Source organism: Lactuca sativa, chromosome 7, assembly GCF_002870075.4.
Source record: "Lactuca sativa cultivar Salinas chromosome 7, Lsat_Salinas_v11, whole genome shotgun sequence".
In the NCBI taxonomy this organism is placed as follows: domain Eukaryota; kingdom Viridiplantae; phylum Streptophyta; class Magnoliopsida; order Asterales; family Asteraceae; genus Lactuca; species Lactuca sativa.
In genome coordinates, this window is record NC_056629.2 from 64555461 (window position 1) to 64577933 (window position 22473).

Sequence of the window (22473 nt, forward strand, 5' to 3'; positions counted from 1 at the left end):
GGCTTACCCTAGGAAACCTATGACTTCACCCAAACCGGTCCTCAGCTACTGAAGGTCTCTTTGTAATGCCAATTAGCCATTACCTGAATACAATCACATGCAACGAGGCTCGGATAATCCTTCGAGTAAGGGACTCATCCCTACAACGGTTAGGACTCAAACAAGAGCTACACCATATGGTCAAATCCAACACTCTGAGATTATTCAACCCTGATCACATGTGACTTTAACGTATTCACCTAACAGCTAACTCCCATCACTCAAGGCCCACAAAGCACAAAGAAAACAACATTCGGACAAAAGGAAACAATCTCAAGTAACTCTATCCTCATAACAGGAACTGCACTAGCATACAATGCTAAGCTCATACTACCAGGCATAACCTAAACAGGCTATCCTACTGCTGTCTACTCAAATCTAGCATGCAACTCTCATAAGCTGAAGCATATAAAGCAGGCACATAAGACATCACTCCTAGATCCTTAATCCTATTCTAGCATGCTGTTCTACCGAAACTGATAACGTAACATAAACTTGTATGGGTACTTTGGGGAGTACTTACTTGAGCTCGTTCGGTCGCGCACATCACACACTTGTTCTTTCTGAAACAAAATCTCTTCTATTTTATTCCTTAGAAAACTATTTTCTTATAAAATCTTTTAATCCCTCGGTTTGAGTCCAGACGCCCCCGAAGGTGTGTCCGAATCCCTCAAACCAGGGCTCTGAAACCAACTTGTAACGACCCAATTTTCACGCCCAAAAAAAAATTCATTTAAATTAAGTAGTGTGTAAAACATTTGTAGTAAAACATCATCCGATCATATCATTTCATAAAACATATCTTGTGTCTGAAAACCCAAAACATGAAAATAATAATAATGTCAGAGTACAATCCCAGAACATCTCATAATGCGGAAAACCAAAGTGTGTGTGTATGATGTGCCGCTATCGCGCTAACTCCTTCCCCTTCACTGAGAGGTACCTGAAACCAAAATTGAAAATTGTAAGCACGAAGCTTAGTGAGTTCCCCCATCATACCACATACCATACAATCATATCACATACATACTGCCAGACATTTCTGGGGAGCCGACCTACCCGTACGACCATTCTGGGGTGTCGAACTACCCATGCGGCCATTCTGGGGTGCCGTCCTTCCCGTGTCAAGCCATTATGGGGCGCTGACCTACCCGTGTCGAGCCATTCTGGGGTGCTGACTACCCATCGGTCCTAACAACCGAACCTCGGGGACTGGTCCCCTCCTACTACCTCTATCGCATATGACATACAAACCAGCATGCAAACATATCATCACATACTGTCAGACATATCTAGGGTGTCTGACTACCATTCGGTCCTAACAACCTAACTCTACTACTATCGCATACAACATATCATGCTAGCATATAACATATCAGGGAGTAGCAAACCTAGATGATATCATAAAGACAATCATCTAACATACGAACCCTACTGGTGGGCCGACATTGTGGCCGTAGACCCACCGCTACTGGAAGGTAACTCACCTCGTAGCTGCTGAACTGTGCGGTAATCCTCTGACTGATGTCGTTGTTGCTCCGAAAATCCTCCGGCTATAATTCCCACAAAACACTTAGTCAGAAACTGACATCTACCTTTAGGGTAAAATGACCATTTTACCCCTTGACCAAGTCAAAGTCAAAGTCAACTTCCACTTGATCTGACTTGCCGAGTTGGCTCGCCAACTCGCCGAGTCCCTATCCTTCCACCAGACCTCATACCCGTCTCTACTCGTCGAGTTAGGCGACGACTCGACGAGTTTTCCTTCTAAAAGAACACCGACTGAATCCACATCCGACTCGTCGAGTTGTATGAACAACTCGTCGAGTTCATCATCAACCGATACTCATGTCCTGCCTTGACTCGCTGAGTTGTATGAACAACTCGTTGAGTTACTCTTCATCCTATGAACACGTTCTGTCCTTGACTCGCTGAGTTGTATGAACAACTCGCCGAGTACCATGAAGATTGTCTTGGACTCGCCGAGTCCGTTCATGCACTCGCCGAGTACCATGAATTCCCAGAACACTTTGCTTAGTCCAAAACGTTGGGTCACTCCCCGGGACTCCTAAAACCCTTCCACTCAACCGGTCCTTATGACCCTCACTGATATGGGACCAAAACCGTTGGACTCGCCGAGTCTATCACATTCCTTACTAAAAACTTCGATTTCTGATGTACAACACTTAACCAAATGATAGATCCAGACCCCTAAACTCGATCTAGCACGTAAAGTTACAAACTTTACGTTCATGCATGGGACATTAGAGCTTAAAAGGCTCTAAAATGGTTCTTTTGTTGCATGGGGCCTTCCTTGGTTCAAAAAGCAACCTAGATCTGACTTGTGGCTCATAAAATGACATGATACAGAAGCCCAAACCCCCAACCATGTTTGCAAACATGGTTGGCCACCAAAAATGGCTTATAAAAGCCCTAAATAACCTCAAAGAGGGATCTAACAATGAATGAGCAAGGTTCAGACTTTATACCTTCCAAAGACTGCAAATGATGAACCAAACTCGAATACTTCAGTCCCCTCTTGATCCTTCTATGCTCTTCCTTCTTCCTTGATATCAAAACTCACAAGAATCACTCAAAAAGCCTTAGATCTACTCAAAAACGGCTAGGGTTTGCTATGAGGAGTGTTTGGGAACATAAAGGGGGGAAAGGAGGCTGCATAAGGTCGTTTAAGTAGGGTGCAAACCCCTGGATTAGAGTTTTTGTCCAAACAACGGCTACTCACCGAGTCCGGGACCCGACTTGCCGAGTCCGCAGCTCAAACCTCGCGCCTCATCTCGCTTCTACTCGGCGAGTCAGTCCTTCGACTCGCCGAGTCCAAGGCTAAAATGCAAAAATAAATGAAGATTCAATAATAGAATACATAGCAAGAACCAGGTGCTACAGTGTGTGTGTGTGTGTATAGTAATTATTTACGAAGTGAGATCATCGTGTGTATTTTAGTTTTTGTGTATTCATATGTGTAACGACCCAATTTTCACGTCCAAAAATTTCGTTTTAAAACATTAATTTAGAAGACATTAATAATTAAAACATTGTTTGATCAAACCATGATACAACGTAAACCGTGTCTAAAAGTCAAATCATACAACCAATCAAAATATCAGAGTATAAATCCCAGAGAATCTCGTAAAAGCGGAAACCCGAGAGTGTGTATGACATGCTGCTACCGCGCCGGCTCCTTTCCCCTAGCTGAGGAGGTACCTGAAACCAAAACTGAAAACTGTAAGCACAAAGCTTAGTGAGTTCCCCCACCGTACCACATACCAAATAATCTCATAACATACGTATATCGTCAGGCATATCTGGGTGCCCGACCTACCCCTTCGGCCCTCTCGACCGGACATTGCCTAGCATATCTGGGTGCTGGCCTCCCCTTCGGTCCTTTCGACCGGATACTGCCTCGCATATCTGGGTGCTGGCCTCCCCTTCGGTCCTACCGACCGGGTACTGCCTAGCATATCTGGGTGCTGGCCTCCCCTTCGGTCCTACCGACCGGATACTTCGGGGACTATCTCCCCCTACTGTCACTAGCACATAACATCATATCATACTAGCACATAACATAACACAGGTAGTGGTAATACCTAGATGAATATCACAGAGACAAACACCTACAAATAACTCCTACTGGTGGGCCGGCATTGTGGCCGTAGACCCACCGCTACTGGAAGGTAACTCACCTCGAAGTAGCTGCTGATCTGATCAGGAACTGACTGCCTGCTGCTGCTGCTGCTCCGGGAATCCTCCGGCTGCAGTTCCCACAACATACTCAATCAAACACTACTCACTGACCTTTGGGTAAAATGACCATTTTACCCCTGACCATGCCCTAAGTCAAAGTCAGAGTCAACTTTCAGTTGACCCGACTCGCCGAGTTGGCTTTCCAACTCGCCGAGTCCCTACCCAAACGATTGCCCTGAATCTCGATCCTACTCGTCGAGTTAGGCGACGACTCGACGAGTTCACCTTCAAAACCGATATTCAAGTCCTTCATCCTACTCGCCAAGTTGTATGAACAACTCGTCGAGTTTATCTTCATCCGACGGACACTTATGCTAAGACTCGCCGAGTTGTATGAACAACTCGCTGAGTCCATCTTCATCCGAAGAACACTTATGCTGCGACTCGCTGAGTTGTATGAACAACTCGCCGAGTATGTTCTTGATCTAAGGAGATTGCCTTGAACTCACCGAGTCAGGGCATTGACTCGCCGAGTACCTCCATAGACGAGTTCAACTTCCGGCCCACTGAGTCACACCCCGTGACTCACTGCTCACTCGACACTACGAAAAGGGGACAAACTCGGAGACTCGCGAACAGACTCGCCGAGTCATATGAACGACTCGCCGAGTCGTTGCCATGCACCCACTAAATACACAGATTTGCTCGATTCCAGTCCATGCCATTCACAGATCTGGACTTCTAGGACACGAATCACACGTAAAGTTTCCAACTTTACGTGTGGATATTCACCAATATGGATTTTAGGGCTCAAAATGTCTCAAAAGGGGGATCTAGGGTGAACAAGCAACATGGGGCCATAAAGCTAACAGATCTGAGCTCCTGGAGCTCAATCTTGCCTAGATCCAGAGGCCAAACATCTTATTACGACATATAATGCACATACAAGCTTGGGGATTTGTCCAAGAAAGACCTAAATGAAGTACTAAGCATAGAATCATGGGGAAAACGGGTTATACCTCAAAGGAACTGCTGGAAGAACACAATAATGTCTGGATGGCTTCCCTTCTTCTGGATCTACTTCCTTCCTCCTTCAAAACCTTCAAAAGCACACAACAAAGCTTCAATTCTTCAAAGAACAAGCATAAACGAGGGTTGGGAGCTCTAGGGAGAGAATGGGGGCTGGCCTGGGGCGGATAAATCGCTTAAATAGGGTGCAAACCCCTGAAACTTAGGGTTTCATCCAACAGCTGTGACTCGCCGAGTCCAGGATATGGACTCGCCGAGTCGCCAACTTAAACGTGTCTCGGGTCCCGCATCCACTCAGCGAGTCGGACCTGTGACTCGCCGAGTCCAAGGCTAAAAGAAAGGAAATACTCAAATAACATTTACGTACCAGGAACCGGGTGCTACAATATGTATCTAAATTTGTTATATATTTCAATAAACTTATGATTTTGACATATATAATTTCCCTAAAAATATTTCTACATGAAATACGCAAAAGTGTCGCATCCCATCGTTGAAACTCTGCCGGACAACCGCCAATAAACTTCATCGATTATTTGGAGAAAACCCCACCAACTTGTTACACCCAATGCCGCCAATAGCCACCTAAGAAAACCTCATCACAATCCGTCGGAATCATCTATATCTGCCACTAAGCTGACGATATTCTGCTACAACCACCAGGAGGTCCAATCCAAACACTCCCGGTCAGCTCCTCCATTCGTTGCTTTTTACAACCTTACGTCTTCGTATCATCTCGTTGTAAATCATTGATCATCGACTACAGTCGGTCATTCTCGACGAAAACTACACCAGTCGGCTACCCACACAATGTGCAATAAACCTCATAAAACATATAGCCTCCACCCGACCATTCATTACAAATACTGACATCGATGACGACAAGGTTAGATCGAGGGTTTTCAAACCAACATAGTCACTACAGGTGGTGACAAGGTTGTAGAACTCGTTATTCGGTACTCGTCCGGCCGACCGCCGAATAGATAAATATTATATGTTAAAAATAATATTTATTAATACATAAATAAAAATCATAAATTTAAAATAATAATCCAATAAAAACAATTAATGCAATAAAAAAAATTAAAAATAATTAATTAAATGAAATTAATAATCCAATAAAGTAACACTTACTAAGAGATAAATATTATATGTTAAAAATAATATTTATTAATATATAATAATCCAACAAAAAAGAATTAATGCAACAAAGAAAAAATTAAAAAAAATTAATAATAAAAAAGTAATATTTATTAATATATAAATATAATATATTAAAAATAATATTTATTAATATATAATAATCCAATAAAAAATAATACAATAAGAAAAAAGTTTTTAAAAAAAGTAATTAAAAGAATTAATATACAATAATTCAATAAAATGAAAAAGAAAAATTGCATAATTGGTCCTTGTAGTTTGGTAAAAAGATAAAACTGCAGAAATGATCACAGAGGTAAATCTGTTATTTGCCAAAAAGCTAACAACTATGTTGTTAAACTTAATGAGATAGGGACCAAAACCATAACAAAACCACCAAATATGAACCTTTTTTGCTAATAATTTTTTTTGGACCTTATCCAAAGAAATTGACAAACCACAGAGACCATTTTTGCAATTTTGCCTAACCATAAGCTTCGAATAAGATCAAGAAAATTTTATCATTTATTGCTTATGAAATATTATTTATTTTATTTTTTGTTGTAGATTTTACATATATTTTTATTCACAGTTAGGTATATATTGATATCTAACGTTCGTTTGAAGCATTGAAGAAGAGGTGAGAAATATAGAACAAAATACCAAAATTTAATGAGAATACTAAAATAGATGTAATTGTGATGATATTTATCCTTCATAAATATTTTTGAAAAAAAATGAGCTAAAGAATATATGATTTAATGAGAGTCACACCATGAGATTCAAGATGTTCATAATAATATTACCAATAAGATATGAGATGTAAAATTTTACGGGTTGCAAACTTGACATTTGGGCCTTGACCGACTACAATCCTACAAACCTCCAAACTCATTTTAAAGTTGCGTATTTAATATAAAATACGGTTTTTTTTATAACTAATACATATTTATACATAAAATTATGGTTTGAATGTAAAAAACCTTGTATTTATACAAATATGGTTTTTAAATTAAAAAAAATAATATGGTTTCAAATGAAAAATGGTAAACATTGAACAAAATTAGAAAAAAAAAATGATTTTTGACTTGGAACAAGAAAACAAAGTGTCAAATTGAAAAAAAAAAATTAATTTAGTGTCAAAATCAAAGAAAAGTGAAAACTTAGTTTATTTTGTGGGAAAAAAATCAATTGACATGTCAGGATGTCATGTCATCAAAAACTGATTTGTCATCATGCCACGTCAGCAGGTAACCGGGTTGACCGGTCAAGTGGTCAGAATTATAAAAAATTGAAAAACACAGTATCAAATTTGAGACAAAATAACTCAGTATCAAATTAGAACTTTGATTTAAACTTAGTGTTTTTTATACTATTTACCTTCAAGAAAAACCCTAATTCGTCCTGGCCTATATGAAATCAACTTAGAGTTTTATTCTTTTAAACAATAATGGCTAATGACCATATATTTGTTTCTTGAAGGAGTTTGATTGCCTTTTAAATCCTTCTAAAAATAGAAGCAGATTTGAGGTCAAATCTTTGCTTGCCACAAGTCAAAATTTCCAATCATCAATTATGTATATAAAGTAAACTTGACATCAAATCCTATTTATTCTTTTTTATAATTATATCTTAATTTTCAAATATCAAATGAGTTGGATAACTAAAAGCTAATGACAGCAACTTAAATATTTTATGCATGAAATCATTGTACAAGTGATACAAAATGCTACATATACTTCAAATAGACAAAAAGGAACACTTACAAACCTTTATATTGCTCAACAACTTCGTAGTTTTCAAGGTACAATCAAGTAAGCACCAAGTACTACAGCTAATGCCTATCTACTACAATCAATACTTCAAAGTTCATAATTCTACAACTGATGCAAAATGCTTCATATATACTTCACATAGACATAAAAGAAACACTTGTAAGCTTTCTTATATTTCCAACAAGCTTCCTAGTTTTCAAGGTACAATGAGGTAAGCACTAAGTACAATGGCTAATGCCTATCTACTACAACAACAACTCAATTGTTGACTCCTGAGGGAATACACAATGGACATGGTGGGTCCCTTCTATCTTCATTACTAGTTCTTGTTTCCAAACATTCCACATGATAAAAATGACCACAAACTAAAACTGCCACAACTGAAAAATCACTCATTCTTTGTCGACATAATCCACAATCCATATTCTTTACATTTGGGGAAATTGCACTTATCATCATGGAATTTGACCTAATTCGGTCAACCCTCCGTGATCCCTTATTGTTCCTCCCTATACAAAAACACCAACAACAAGAAAATTGTAAGAATTTTGATCTTACTCGATCCAATTCCATCACAATTTGGCAATGTTTGTGGATTCCGGTAGAAAACACCGGAATCGGAATTGGGATTCCATTCCATTGCATATTTGGTGGTTTACAACGTGACATATTATGATTCATTCATATTCCAATTCCGTTGGGTTCTAATTCCTTTGACAGATTCCATTCCTTCCAAAAACATTATGCGAACCAAATGCCTCGATGTTCTTTTTTAAATTTGGGAATTCAAGAATCTTTTGAGGATTTCCATCATAAAATAAAAAAAGAAAAAAGAAAAAGGAAAATGGGATCACCTCCATGATATCCGAATCCTGATTCTGGCCTATGACCAAACTTCCAAGAATGTTTGTCATTATTCTTTCCATGAGAAGTTGACGTGCCTGAACAATTTGCAGCTTTTTGTTGTGAATGTTGGAGACTGTAGTAGTGACGTGGCACTTTTGATGACAATGTCCGGTTAACATTGTGGTGGCGGTGATTGGCGGCTGACTGGTGGTGGCTTTGCGGTGATTTTTCCTTGTTATTCATGAGAGATGATGACGTGGACTTTGCTCCAGTAGAGCCAACCGAATGAGAAGATTTCTGTTAAAAAGTAAATGTTATTGAAGCATAGAAAGCCATGAATTTTCTAAGCCTTAAAAATGGCAAAAAAATGAGAGGGGAGAAAACAAAACCTCTTTTAATGATGATTCCATTTGAGAGGTGTGAGATGAAAATGCTGCAATTCAGGACTTAATCTGGTAAGCTATATACAGGTGTTTCTTTTTAGTAAATGCAGAAAGAACAACGATGAATACGAATCAGCTCAAGTTATTATGCATAAAAATGACATTCAAACTGATTTTGTGGAATCTTTCATGTTTTTTAGAACTTAAACGACATCTAGAGATTAACTAGGATAACTAATTGTATAAATTTGCATGTAATTGAACACAACATTATCCTCACACAAAAACCCTAATCTCCCAACACCTAGGGTTCACAATGTTGATTGATTATAGATGATTCAAGCCAAGATTCATGATGGGTTTCTCACCTAAAGCATCAAGATCAATTCCATTTCTGCGAAAATTATGGTAATTATGTATAGATGAAATCTTTTTATTAATTGCCCAAAACAGGGCTTTAGCACTTGATCATTACAAACCGACAAAATACGATCAAATTCAGACATAAAGAATCTAACCCAAATGAAATGGAACAAAACCCATTAAGGATAACGAGAAATGAGATAAACCCATGATCAAAATTGTGTAGAAATGGAAGATAAAGATGAAATTAACGAAGGGCATACCTGGAAAAGGAGGGGTCTTGTTCCGGTCAGCTCTTCGTTTTCTCTTTCCCATTCGGTTATATAGATAATTAGATATATAAACTTATAGGTATCGTTTGAAAATTTAACGGCTAGGGGATAATTAGAGAGATTAGGGTTTTTGGGACGTTGGAAATTTTAGGGCAAGTGTAACCGAATCTTGTGGAAAAAGTGTGCGAAATATGTCCTTCTTGTTAATATCATCGGTTTCCTTTTTGCAATCCCAAAGCTTCTTTGGTTCCAAAAGCACTACCACCACCGATTAAAATTTTCTGTTTCGTTTTATTATAATGAGAGTAAAGTGTGATTTGTTTTCTTATAGACAAAAGATTTTGGTGTGCACTCTATATTTACATAATTTTGTAGTAAAATAGATAGATTCTATCTAGTTTATCAAGTTTAAGAGTCACCGTTAAAATAAATTAAAATTTAAATAAATTTATCCTTTAAACTCAAAATAGTTTTTTAATACCGAAATTTTAAATAATTCTAATTTTACATCATAGAGGGTTTATCAAATTGAAATTCCTTTCAATTTTAATTCATTTAAGAAACTTCACATCGAAATCATACGATTCCATTGTTACATATTCATAAAGATAAACAAAATGAAAAAACAATATAAAGAAATTGAGTAATCTTACAGATATAAACAAATTTTTTGTAAAAAATAACCAACATTTTCAATTTTTTGTAAAATGACTGATATATGAGGAACATGACATTCGAGAGCAAATTGTGGGATACCGAAGTAGGAATCTGGAGAAGACATGGCCCAGGTTCCGATTGAGTATAAAGTTAAATATGTTTTAAATAATACTACAATGTTCAAATAAACCTCTATTTGATCTTGGTACCCAAAAAATTATGTCAATCGCTTGCGGTATGACATGGTCTAGGTTCCAATTGAATCATTTATCCTCAATGATTTCTCCGTGATCAACATCTTTTTGAACCAACATGAAAACACCTTAGAATCCCTTACTGGCATATTGGTAGGTTTGCGCTCTTTTCAATGGTGATTTTGAAACTCTCAAAGAGATTACATAAGTGGATTTGGTACCCTAATACTTGATACTCACTATAAGTTTGTGGATACGGACTTGCATAGCTATAAACCATATTCATCTTCTGAAAAATGGTCGTCCACCAGGTGACTATCGTATATAGTCATTTTTGAATGTCTTGAAATCCAAAACACCTAAAAACAGTGGGCATTCGGTATATTGATAGGGATGTAAAGTTGCACAAAAAGTTGGAATTAACTAATCATCAAATAAAATCTTCTTATACATGACTATTACTTAGGTAATTTAATTGAAACACAAGTATATAAGATATCGCACTCTGACCAAGCTGGATAAATTACTCCCGTCATATGTATCTACATTGAAAGTTGTCAGCACAAATGTCTACCTGGTCTACACTCTATTAACAATGAGATCTACATCATGATGTGCTGTCAATCAACACATGTATATAATAAAGTCAGTATTGATACTAGATTTATACTACGTATTGATCTATGTATATAACTTACATTGCATTCCAACCATCCCAAGTGACTATTCCATATAAGCGCGTCCAAAACTCAATCGTAGGTATACCAGTGATAAAACGGTTTGAAAACAAAAACAAAGTTAGCATCCCATCGTTTATATAGAGTGTGAATGGTATCCCCTAGGTTCATAAATCTTCAAAGTGGAAAAAGCCTTACCACCCAACGATTAAAATGATTTGCTTTGTTTTATTATAAGGAGGGTAAAGTGTTATTTGTTTTTTATAGACAAAAGGTTATCAAGTGTGTAGTCTATATATATATATATATATATATATATATATATATATATATATATATATATATATATATATATATATATATATATATATATCAAGGTTGTAAAAAACGTTCGACGTTAGCTAGTCGGTGGACTGGGGTCAAGAGATTAATCGACTAGGCGGAGATTTATCCGAGGATTAATCGGGGACCATTAATAGCTAATTTGTTGAATTTTAAAAAATTAAATATGAGTAATATCATATCAATGTTCGTGAATACCACTAATATGATAACAAAATAGGTTAATATGATTAATAGAACACTAATCATGCCTCAAATAGTTTCCATTGAAATAAAACTTCTTCAAAATATTAAAATCTCATCGTTTTATAATGTTTCACTCATTATGTATGCATAGATTAATCGCTAGGCGTTCTCTAATCGGTCGAGTAGCGCCTAGGGATTAATCGAAGATTAATCGGGACCTAGACGGGATTTTTACAACAATGATATATATATATATATATATATATATATATATATATATATATATATTATATAAACCTTACTATTTCTAAAAATATATTTAAAACGTCCAAAACTTTAAGCTTAAAGTACAATAAACCAATGCACATCCGTACCTCTCTAGCTTATCTGTTTACATAATTATCTATTTTCTTCACTTTTTCTCTCTTTAATCGGCTTAGTCGGCTTACTGATGACCAATTCAAAACACAAATCAAGGGAATATAGTTGCATTTATTTTGAATTCCAAAATTCACTAATATCTCACCCGTACACTGTGTCTCATCTTTTCTCTCGAAAATCGAACGCACCGCCTTCCTTCTTCATCATCAGTTAAAAGTTAAAACCACAACCACATCACCTTCCGCCTAATGATGCTACCCAAGATATGTACATTCTTTTAGCAGCATAAAAACTATAAACTACCCAAGATATCTCAATCTATCTAAGGTTTTAATTCGAGAGTCGATGACTTGTCTTCGTCGGCACTGAAATTTTCAATTTTCCCCTGCTTTAAAGGTTGCACTTTTACACGATTAGATAAAAAAACAATTTGGGTTTCAACAAAATTTGATTAATTCATGTTTTTGTTGGTTCATTTTTACTTTGGTGAACAAGGGTTTACATCGTTAAAATAGATCCAAAACAAGCGAAACTTAAGGATTTCAGCACTGTCGGCGTCCCTGCTTCATCACCACCATCAGTTCATTAATATCTCCATCACTCTCTTAAAATCTAAGGATCTATGTGCCGCTACTTCATCCTTATATCCGATGTTGATTCCTCAAAGATTCGAAGGAGGTCCATCGAAGCAAGGTATGTTTTCTTTAGTAGGTTATGGTTTTTGGGTTTTGTATAGAACTGATTCTTGATTAAACCCAAAAAACATTGCAGGTGTGTTGATCTGAATCTGTGTTTGAAGGTCTGGTTCGATTTTTCTGTGGGATTGTGTTTGATCTGGTAACATATCGTTCCTCTTCTTTCTCATGATTTTGGTTTCTGATTGATTTGATTTACAATAGCGAGAATCGGTATTTTAACGAGTTTTTTTTTTTTTTTTTTTTTTTTTTTTTTTTTTTTTTAAATGTAGGATAAAGAAACAAGAAATAGAAACAATGAAAAGAAAAAAAATTAACGGTTTCTCCTTCAGAATTCTCCCTATGTAAAATTATTTCTTTCTCGGCCCTAAACCGCTAAAATCGCACCATGAAACCCCAAATGCCACCCTCAACACCATCTGGGTCTATCTCTATCTGTCTTAACCTTCTCGTTGTTTGTTGGATGTTTACCTCTATGTGCTTGTGTATGTGTGTATATGCCAAGGAATTGTGTATGTGTGTTTAACTTTGTCTGTGTAAAGTTTTATCCTTTTGACTATAGACACTTCAAATAATTAAAAAAACAAACGATTTTTTCTTTTTCAAACGAGTTAAAACAAGTTCAAAATCTTTGACTAAAGGAAATTAGATTTAGTTCAAACCTCCAGTGGTTAAAATATTAATATCTTTTTATTTTTTAATTTAGAATCGAAGTTTATTTTCTGTTTCATATAGATATTCATAATTTAATTAATACATATGTGTTTAAAAAAACTATTAAATAGTCATCAAAGTTAACTAAAATAACTAAACATATTTTTTGTATTTCTATAACTTGTTGAATGAAATATGTAATCACATCTCAGTCTTTTCCACATACAATAAATCCATAACATCGAATTGAAATAATAGGAATTATAGTCTTCAAAACATTCCTTCAAGCGAATATTAGCAATACATAGACCATCATAAGCTTAGGAAATATTTACAATACATAAATCAACATAGTTTGAAATCAGAAATACATGAAAAGAAGCATAGTTTAAGATACAAGTTACACAAAAAAATAAACGTCGACTTAAAAATAATATGAATTATAACCTTCAAAGTGGTAGTATTCATGAAATCAATCAACTAGAGGTCCAACCTTCTTCCAGTTCACTCTCATCTACTTTGGTAATTTGAATTGACACATACCGCAAATAAAACTAGATAACCGTAAGTGATATTTGTCTATGCATTCTGTGTTATTTTAGATATGAAACTTTCCGTAAGTAAATTATTCACAGAAATAAAATTATTCAACAAAAGGAAATTAGTCGATACAACGAAAAAGAAACTGGTTGTCACTTCGAAAAGGAATCTAATCGTCGAAAGAGAATTATTCGCCAAAAGAAACTATTTATCATCGCCGCTTTGCGCGGGTAACGACTAGTATATATATATATATATATATATATATATATATATATATATATATATATATATATATATATATATATATATATATATATATATATATATATAGGGTTAGGATTAAATGTGAATTATAAATATTGTGTGAATGTATGCCCATATTTTCACCATTAGATTAAAAAAAATGAATGATTATAATACGAAGGTACACATTATTATCATGGGACAACATGTATTCTATAATTACATTTAATTAATTACAAGAGTATTTTAGTCTTTTAACCTATATTTAAAAATAGAAGATCCCTTATTTATCTCCTAATTTGATGATAATTTTATTAAATACTCATTTATCTTATTTAAAAAAAAATCAACATAAATAATTGTATCAGTTTTTTTTAGCAAAACACAGGTCTATTTTGTATTACGATGAACATGTGTTTCATTTCATTCTTATAGAATATGATTTTATTCAAATGATTTTTTTTTTGAAAAGTAACATTCTTAAAGAGCCGGCATATATTTCCAAAATTAATAATTTGCATCAAAATAATAATCATTTGATTGCAACGTTGACACAGTATTTCAAAAAACATATAAAAAATAACATAAATAAGAATTTCACATAGCACATTGTATTCTTTGATAATATGATCATTCTAAAAAAAATATAAACAAAGTGCATTCTTTTAGAATTTTAATTCTTGCATAATGGTTGATAATGATAATGAGTATGAAGACATAATAAAGAATAGGAATAGGTGAAAATTGTGAACAATTCTGTCAGAATTTAACATGTTCACATTAACAAAACAAACATACATTTTGAGTGATTCTAAAAGAATACATGGACATAAAAATAAAAGATGGAAAAATGAGTTACAAACACATGAAATATTTTTGATATAAAAATGTCGATCTGCAACTTCATTTAAGAATTAGATGCAACTTCATTTAAGAATTAGTTTTCATCCCATATTTCATTCATCTACGTTCTATTCTTCAAGAATAAGTTCCAAAAATGTTATTGTTGCAATCTTCAAGAATTACTTCTCCATTCTTCAAGAATCACTTCTTGACGTGATACCATCAAAAGGCACCATCAGACCATGATTTCTATTTCTGTTTCTTCACTTCATTATCACGATCCCATATAATAATCATAAATGCCACCTTTGAGACTTCATCAACGCAAACTACCATTGTTAATTCATTAGTAATAACTTTAATTTAAAAAATAATTGGTTAATATAAAAATAAACATTTCAAGAAATACTAACGTGCCACTAACAAAGATGAGTACATTGAATTTATACAACCCCAACAATACTAGTTCCACTCTTCCACTCCTTTGAATGTTTTCCCTCTCATATATATCTTGCAGTTAAAAGAGATTCCTTCAAGAAAACAAAATTTATGACGATAAAGAAACTTAAAAAGATTTTAGAATTCAGACAAAATTTATTACATTCCATTAACCATTAACAATGGATAGAGAAAGAAAGTAAGAAGGCGGTGGTTTAGATACTTACATGCTCTAATGGTCGAGGCATTTCTTCACTTCCTATATTTTTATGTTTAGCAAACACCACACATGTACTAATTCCAAAAATGGAACTCTAGTGGGATCGATTGTCCCTTTCAGTAGATTAGGATCGTGTATTTGTATGATGTTATACTCCCAACAATATCTTCAAATAGAAGAAGCATGACTTGGTGACTCTCTGTACCAAAGTATGTAAATTGACATAAAACTCCATAAATCCTACTTCATCTCCTATAGTTTTCAAAAGGGGAAACAAGTAAAACATCAACCAATATCCAAACTCAAATTGCACTCATAACATGAAGTAATTACAAGCACCAGATTATAATCATCAAACTAAACAAAACATTTGTAACACCCGAATTCCCAGGTATATTATTTATTCCTTTAATTTTTGGAGGTTGAGAGGGGATTCGGCGAGTCGGTGTTTAGACTCGCCGAGTATGGTCGCGGATTTGTATCCGGGTTCACAGCTGGAGAAGACGAGTTCATGAGTGGACTCGGTGAGTCCACACTGTTTAATGAAACCCTAATTTCCTGGGTTTGGGACCTATTTAAAGGCCCTTAGGGCTGTCATTTGCGGCTACCAAACCCTAGAGACAAACCCTAAGAGATCTAGAGCGTTTGTGAGGAAGGAGAGGCCATTCTTGATCATTTTGTTGGTGTATTTGCAAGAAAGAGGTGACCAAGGCAAGAGGAGGCTGAAGGAGGTGCGATTCTGGTGACCTCAGAGTTCATAGACTTCATATTGAGGTATTTTTTTTCGGACCTTCTTCAGATTTGGTGTTGATTCTTAGAGTTAGGGTTTTCTAACCCCTTTAGAGGATGGTTATGTGGAGAAATTGGTCCCTTCTCGAGTTTATGCTTTGGATCTGGACCCAAAGAGGTCCAGAGACCTTAACCCTTGGAGCTTTATGAGTTATTTTGGGAGCCATGAACTTAGGATGTTATTTTGGGGGCTAAATCACCAAGTTAGACCATCTAGATGTTATATGAGTGTCAAGGTTTGAACTTTACGTGATTATCATGCTTGGGAAGGTCAGATCTATGGATTAAAGGAACAGATCTGACCTCAGGAGGTCTATGGAGTTTGTGCATGGCATGAACTCGCCGAGTCCAAAGATCAGACTCGACGAGTAGGGTGAGGGTTTCCCGTAAATCCCTCAGTGAGTAGACTTGCCGAGTTGGGAGATAACTCAGTGAGTCAGAGAGAGGTAGGGGACTGGAGTTCAAGGCGGAACTCGCCGAGTTGTTCTTGAGACTCAGCGAGTTGAGTCGGGGTGGCCCCGCGATTCATGCCAGGTGTGACTCGTCGAGTAAGGGTAGGAACTCTACGTGCCAAGCGAGACTAAAAGGGTTAGTAGATACACGTAGACTCGCCGAGTCGCCCAAGTGCACTCGACGAGTCGGGTCAAAGTTTGACTGTTGACTTTTGTTGACTTTTAGGGTTTGGTCAACAATGTGGCCTTTGAGCTGATAGAGGGGTAAAATGGTCTTTCTCCTAGAGAGGGTTGAGTCTAGTCCCGAGAGTTATATTTATGAGAATATTTACTTTGTGTGATTAGGCGGAGGCTAGATCATATTTCTACCGAGTCAGAGATATACCGAGACATCTGAGGTGAGTCTTCTCACTATACTTTACCTAGTGTGGTAATAGAGTTATGTGACAGAGTATTTTAGAGCTATATGCCAGTGTATTTGTATGTTATTATGTGTTGTGATTTATTGTGTTATGAGATATGCATGATTCAGAGTTTACAGAGTTAGGACCAGTGGGTCCACAGAGTTATGGTACCAAGAGGGTCCTACAGAGGTATTCGACCAGAGGGTCAATAGAGTTACAGTCTTGAGTGGCTGATATGTGTATATGTGGTATTTTGGGGAACTCACTAAGAATTTATGCTTACAGTGTTATGTGTGGTGTTTCAGGTACCAGTGATGATCGCGGGAAGGCGCTGGCATGACTCGTACACACACACACTGGAGTTCATATGTTTTGATCTTGGGGTTTTGTATTGAGATAATGATGATACAATGTTTTAAAATATGGATGTGAATGAAATTATATGGTTTTTAAAATGCGAAAAATTGTTTAAATTTTTACGGTGTTACAACATTTAATATCTATGATACATAGAATGCAATTAATTAAAGCTCACCAATTAAGATAAGTAAAGTAATATAATTACGAGACTCAAATTAAGTATCAAGGTTTTTTTTGGCTAAGTAAAGTTAACATACCAATCAATGAGAAACAATAATTGAATCAGAATAGTGAGGCTTAATATTACATGGATTCATTTATAGAATAAAGAGGAATGAGGATTGCATGATGGTCAACAATGTATAAGTGCAACGGTCAGAGGAGGGGGCTAGGTAGATAGGTGAGTGAAATTAACCAGAAAAATACCTTCATTTGGGGTGTCGCTTGAATAAATGGAGATATATCATTTCAATTGGGAATGAGACAAAAAAAGGGTATCGGTGATGGTAGAAAGATGAAGGGAAGGACAAGAATCAAGTGGATAAAAGGATGAAACCTAAGTAGCAGGAAAAAACGTACTCCTGTTAGGCTGCACATCAGAAAAAAAAAAATCCAAAATTCAAAATCAGCCCTAGCCTTTTTTTGCGTGTGATGCAATGCAGTAACTGATGGTTGAAGGACACATACGGGTTATTGGAGATGGAGGTATAAGGATAGTATAAAGATGGTGGTGGCTGTAATTATAGCCGATGAAGATGATGTCGGTTGCAACGAAGACGATTGCAACCCATGGTTTGGGTTGCAGGTTCCTGGAGATGAAAAAATAGGAATATGGAAGTAATGGTGAGATGTGGACAGAAGGGTTTGGCCGACAAGTGGGTTCTAGAGATCTTAATTTTATCAAAACACTAATGGGTTACCATAATATTAGGAAATTAGTATAAGATAATAATTAATTTACTTAATAAAAGTATGAAATTACCCTTTATCAAATGATTGGTCTAGATTTGGCCTTACATTCACACAATAAATAGGGTTTATATATGAACCTAACTCTCTCTCTCTCTCTCTCTCTATATATATATATATATATATATATATATATATATATATATATATATATGTGTGTGTGTGTGTGTGTGTGTGTGTGTAGTTGAAGAGATGAATCTAACGTATACGGTCTATAAAAGACGACTATTTGTTTTTTTTAATGTCTTCGTACTATTAAAATAAACTAAATTTTAAATAAATTGATTTTTGAAACTCAAAGGAGTTTTTCCAATATTGAAATTTTAATAGTTATAGTTCTACAACATGGAAGGTGTTATCAAATTCAACTTCCTTACAATTTCAATTCATTTAAAAAATTTCACATTGAAATGATATGCACCCTTTGTTACTTCTTCATAAAGAAACAAAATGCTAAACTATATATTCTTATATTTAGTGAATATTTTCTATAATAAAATCATCTTTTGAACTTACTAATTTTATAAGTTTATTAGGAATAACTAACAAATTTAAATAAAAAAAAATTATATTATGGTATAACATTTTCATTTTTCATAACCACTTTTTTACTTTATTTCTTAGTTGTGATATTTTATTATGATTAATATGTCTATTTAAATTTATTGTATTTTAATGACAATAGAATAATTTTGTATTTTTTAAAAAAGTGCATTGTAGTATAAAAAAATAAAAGTAAAATGATATATATATATATATATATATATATATATATATATATATATATATATATATATATATATATATATATATATATATATATATATATATGATATTTGTTGTAGTTAGTTGTAGTTGAAATTAGAAAAAATATTATAAAAAATGAGGCATTCAAACATAAAATATTAATCATTTTAATCTTTTGTTGATGATTTACGATGAGTAATTTAATATTAGGTGCACATCATAATGTAACTGAATGCAAATATAAATTTTGTCATTGATATGAAATAACTAAAATGAGAATGATGTTTTTTTAGCCTAGAAGATGTCTGAAGATATTAGAAGATTCTAGTTAACCGTTGTGAAAAAAAGAATACGCACATACCTTTTTAGGTCTGTCATCTTCTAAAAAACAAACAATCCGTAAAAGCTAATGTCTACGTGTGGTTTGCACGCTGCATAAAATAAAGGTCAAGAAAATATACGAACAAAACACCAACACCATCTAAATTACACGAATTCAGTATGTATGTTTGTTGCGATATCTGTTTCTCTTATAATTTCTATTTAGTTTTTTTATTATTATTGAATTTACCTCTTATCATAAAATAAAGACCAAACTACAAAAAAACATGTGGTTTTCATATTTTTTGGGTTATGGTCCCTAAAGTTTCAAAATCGAAAATTTAGTTATTTTCAACAGGTGAAGTTGTATCTTCTGGTGAATGCATAAATCAATTAACGTGAGAGTGGGGTTGGGTGGGTAGAATAGGATGGGTACTCATTTTAGTTTTAAGAGTGGTTTGCAAGAAAAACCAAATCAAGGCTTGGACATTACTAGAATGAGGATCTCACCTTCAATTACGTTAGGGAAAATCCATGGATGTTCACACGTATTAGTGAAGGTGGAGATTCACAAGATACGTCCATGGATTTCTTCAGAATAAGGTCGCATCGTGGATGACTCGAAGACTACGCAAGATGTGATAAAAGCTTCGAAAACAAAAGTAATGTCAACGGCAACATCAATGTAGGTCCAAGGGTTCGATTTTGGGATTTAAGTTCCTTGTGTGTTTGATTTCAAGGAATTTCAAGTCTTGTAAAATGAAATTTCAAGTCTCTTTTACCGAAAAAAAGGAATTTTCTTTTTAGGAATGTTTAAGTTTCATAACTGAATTTGATTTAAAGTCTAAAAGAACTTATCAGCAAAAATAAATCTTGGTCCAAAACTTTAATTCCCTTTAGTTTGAGCACAAAAACTCCTTTTCTAATGAAGAAGTCGGTTCCAAGTTTCTCCTTTCAAATTTATAATGTAAATAACCCAATACAAGAGATAGACCTATAAAATAAGAGCATGTGCATAACACATGACCCTTACCACTCAGCATTGTAATACTATTATTTATTTCCAATATGGTATCACTTAGGGTCGGGCGTTCTCTATGTCACACCTCACCTGAGGGATACACTAAGCTCTTTGTTAATTATGATACTTAACTCTATTGCAATGGTGGTTAAGGGTTCATCAACATTTATTAACCTCTTAGGAAATTTCTCCTAATCATTTTATAATCTTGCTTAAGTTATTTGAGGTTCCCAAAACACATAAACATTATCGAAAATTGCTTGTTTTTATTTCTGAATTAGTTAAGGCAACATGCTTTGTGATTTTAACAATTTTCTTCCAAAACACTTCAATATGCATGTTTCTGAAGTATAACCATATAAATCTTATATAAACCACTTAGATAACATATATTACATCTAATAAATGATATATAATAATATGTTACCTTCCATTAAAGGTAGAATAAAATGCTTATCTCCTAACGTAAGCATTAAACTTCTAACTATCACCACTTTCGTTATATACTTCAATGTTTACATATTAAAGTATTTAAGAATGGACTTATAATCATCATTAGTCATTACAATACATATATCCATTATTAATAAGTGCTAATTGATAAGGGTATCACCTTCTTATCGGTAACACCATATATATATATATATATATATATATATATATATATATATATATATATATATATATATATATATATATATATATATATATATATATATATCTCACATTACCTATTGTGGTAATGTACTTTCAGTAATACCATATATACGTTTTACTTTGTGTCTTCATTATATCCATATATGTAACATCATGACTTTTTAAATCACATCTTTACCATTGTTGTACTGATACTCTGAAAATAAATCACAGTAAAAATATGATTTCTACAAACACCTTTCATAACTTTATTAGAGTTTATAGTTGTTTCGTGTTACAAATGAATATCAACAACTATAGTAAAAGATAGATGATTATACAACCTAAAAACTTTACAAAGTCTTCTATTAACCTTCTTTAGCAGTACATCTCTATGCTTTAACTTTCATACCTGAACACGTAACATATTTAAAAGCACTACGTAAGTTAAAAGACTTGTGAGCCACATGGTTTTTAACTTAATATCACAGTCCAAAACATTCTTCCAAAATCATATTTGAAACATACTGACAACTTTGTAAATTAAAGCAATTCATAATATAAAGTTTTCATTAAACTACACATAAGGTAAATCTATGTCCCAAAATGCAAACCATACTTAAGAGGATTTATTACCGTAAAACATAACTCACACATACGAGGACTTTTTACCTCAAAACATTAGCTATGTTGATAAATTGAACATATTGGTAATATATATATCTCTAAAACATAAACTTTGCATAAATAGGGAAACTGTAAAATCCCCATTTTCACGTCCAGAAAAGACCGATTTGTTTATACTTTATTTGAAAATCAGAGTATATTTTTAAAGAAATTTATTGCGGAATTTGTTCCCAAAAATATGATAAAGAATCTATCAAAGAATTTCCATAGAAATGTATTATATTAAAAACCTTGGGATATCAGTGTTAATACAAATCAAAAGCATAAACATAAACAATATAGGAATTATAATATCTATTTATTCTAGTGGCCTATAATCCATTGATCTCTCATAAGATCATCACTCCTGTGCTCTCTTTCCACTACCTGTATATGAGAAAACTGAGTGGGTCAGGCTTGGGAGCCTGGTGAGCACATAGGGTTTTCAACCCGCAATAAATAAGTTTATTGATTTCATCAACCAAC

General features: G+C 34.4%; 1 protein-coding gene across 2 annotated transcripts; it reads right to left on the minus strand.

Annotated features, from left to right (window-relative positions):
- Positions 1 to 7655: 7655 nt before the first annotated feature.
- Positions 7656 to 9845, minus strand: LOC111877803 (uncharacterized). Of its 2 annotated transcripts, none has more exons than XM_023874306.3 (4): positions 9541 to 9845; positions 8921 to 8991; positions 8540 to 8828; positions 7656 to 8194 (listed from the first exon to the last, which is right to left on the minus strand). In XM_023874306.3, exons 2-4 carry the CDS (start codon positions 8939 to 8941, stop codon positions 7944 to 7946), a joined length of 561 nt encoding a protein of 186 aa, XP_023730074.1. In that variant the 5' UTR covers positions 8942 to 8991; positions 9541 to 9845; the 3' UTR covers positions 7656 to 7943. The 2 variants fall into 2 exon arrangements, with proteins under 2 accessions (XP_023730074.1, XP_023730073.1); XM_023874305.3 differs by having other exon boundaries at positions 8921 to 8964; positions 9541 to 9844.
- Positions 9846 to 22473: the final 12628 nt, after the last annotated feature.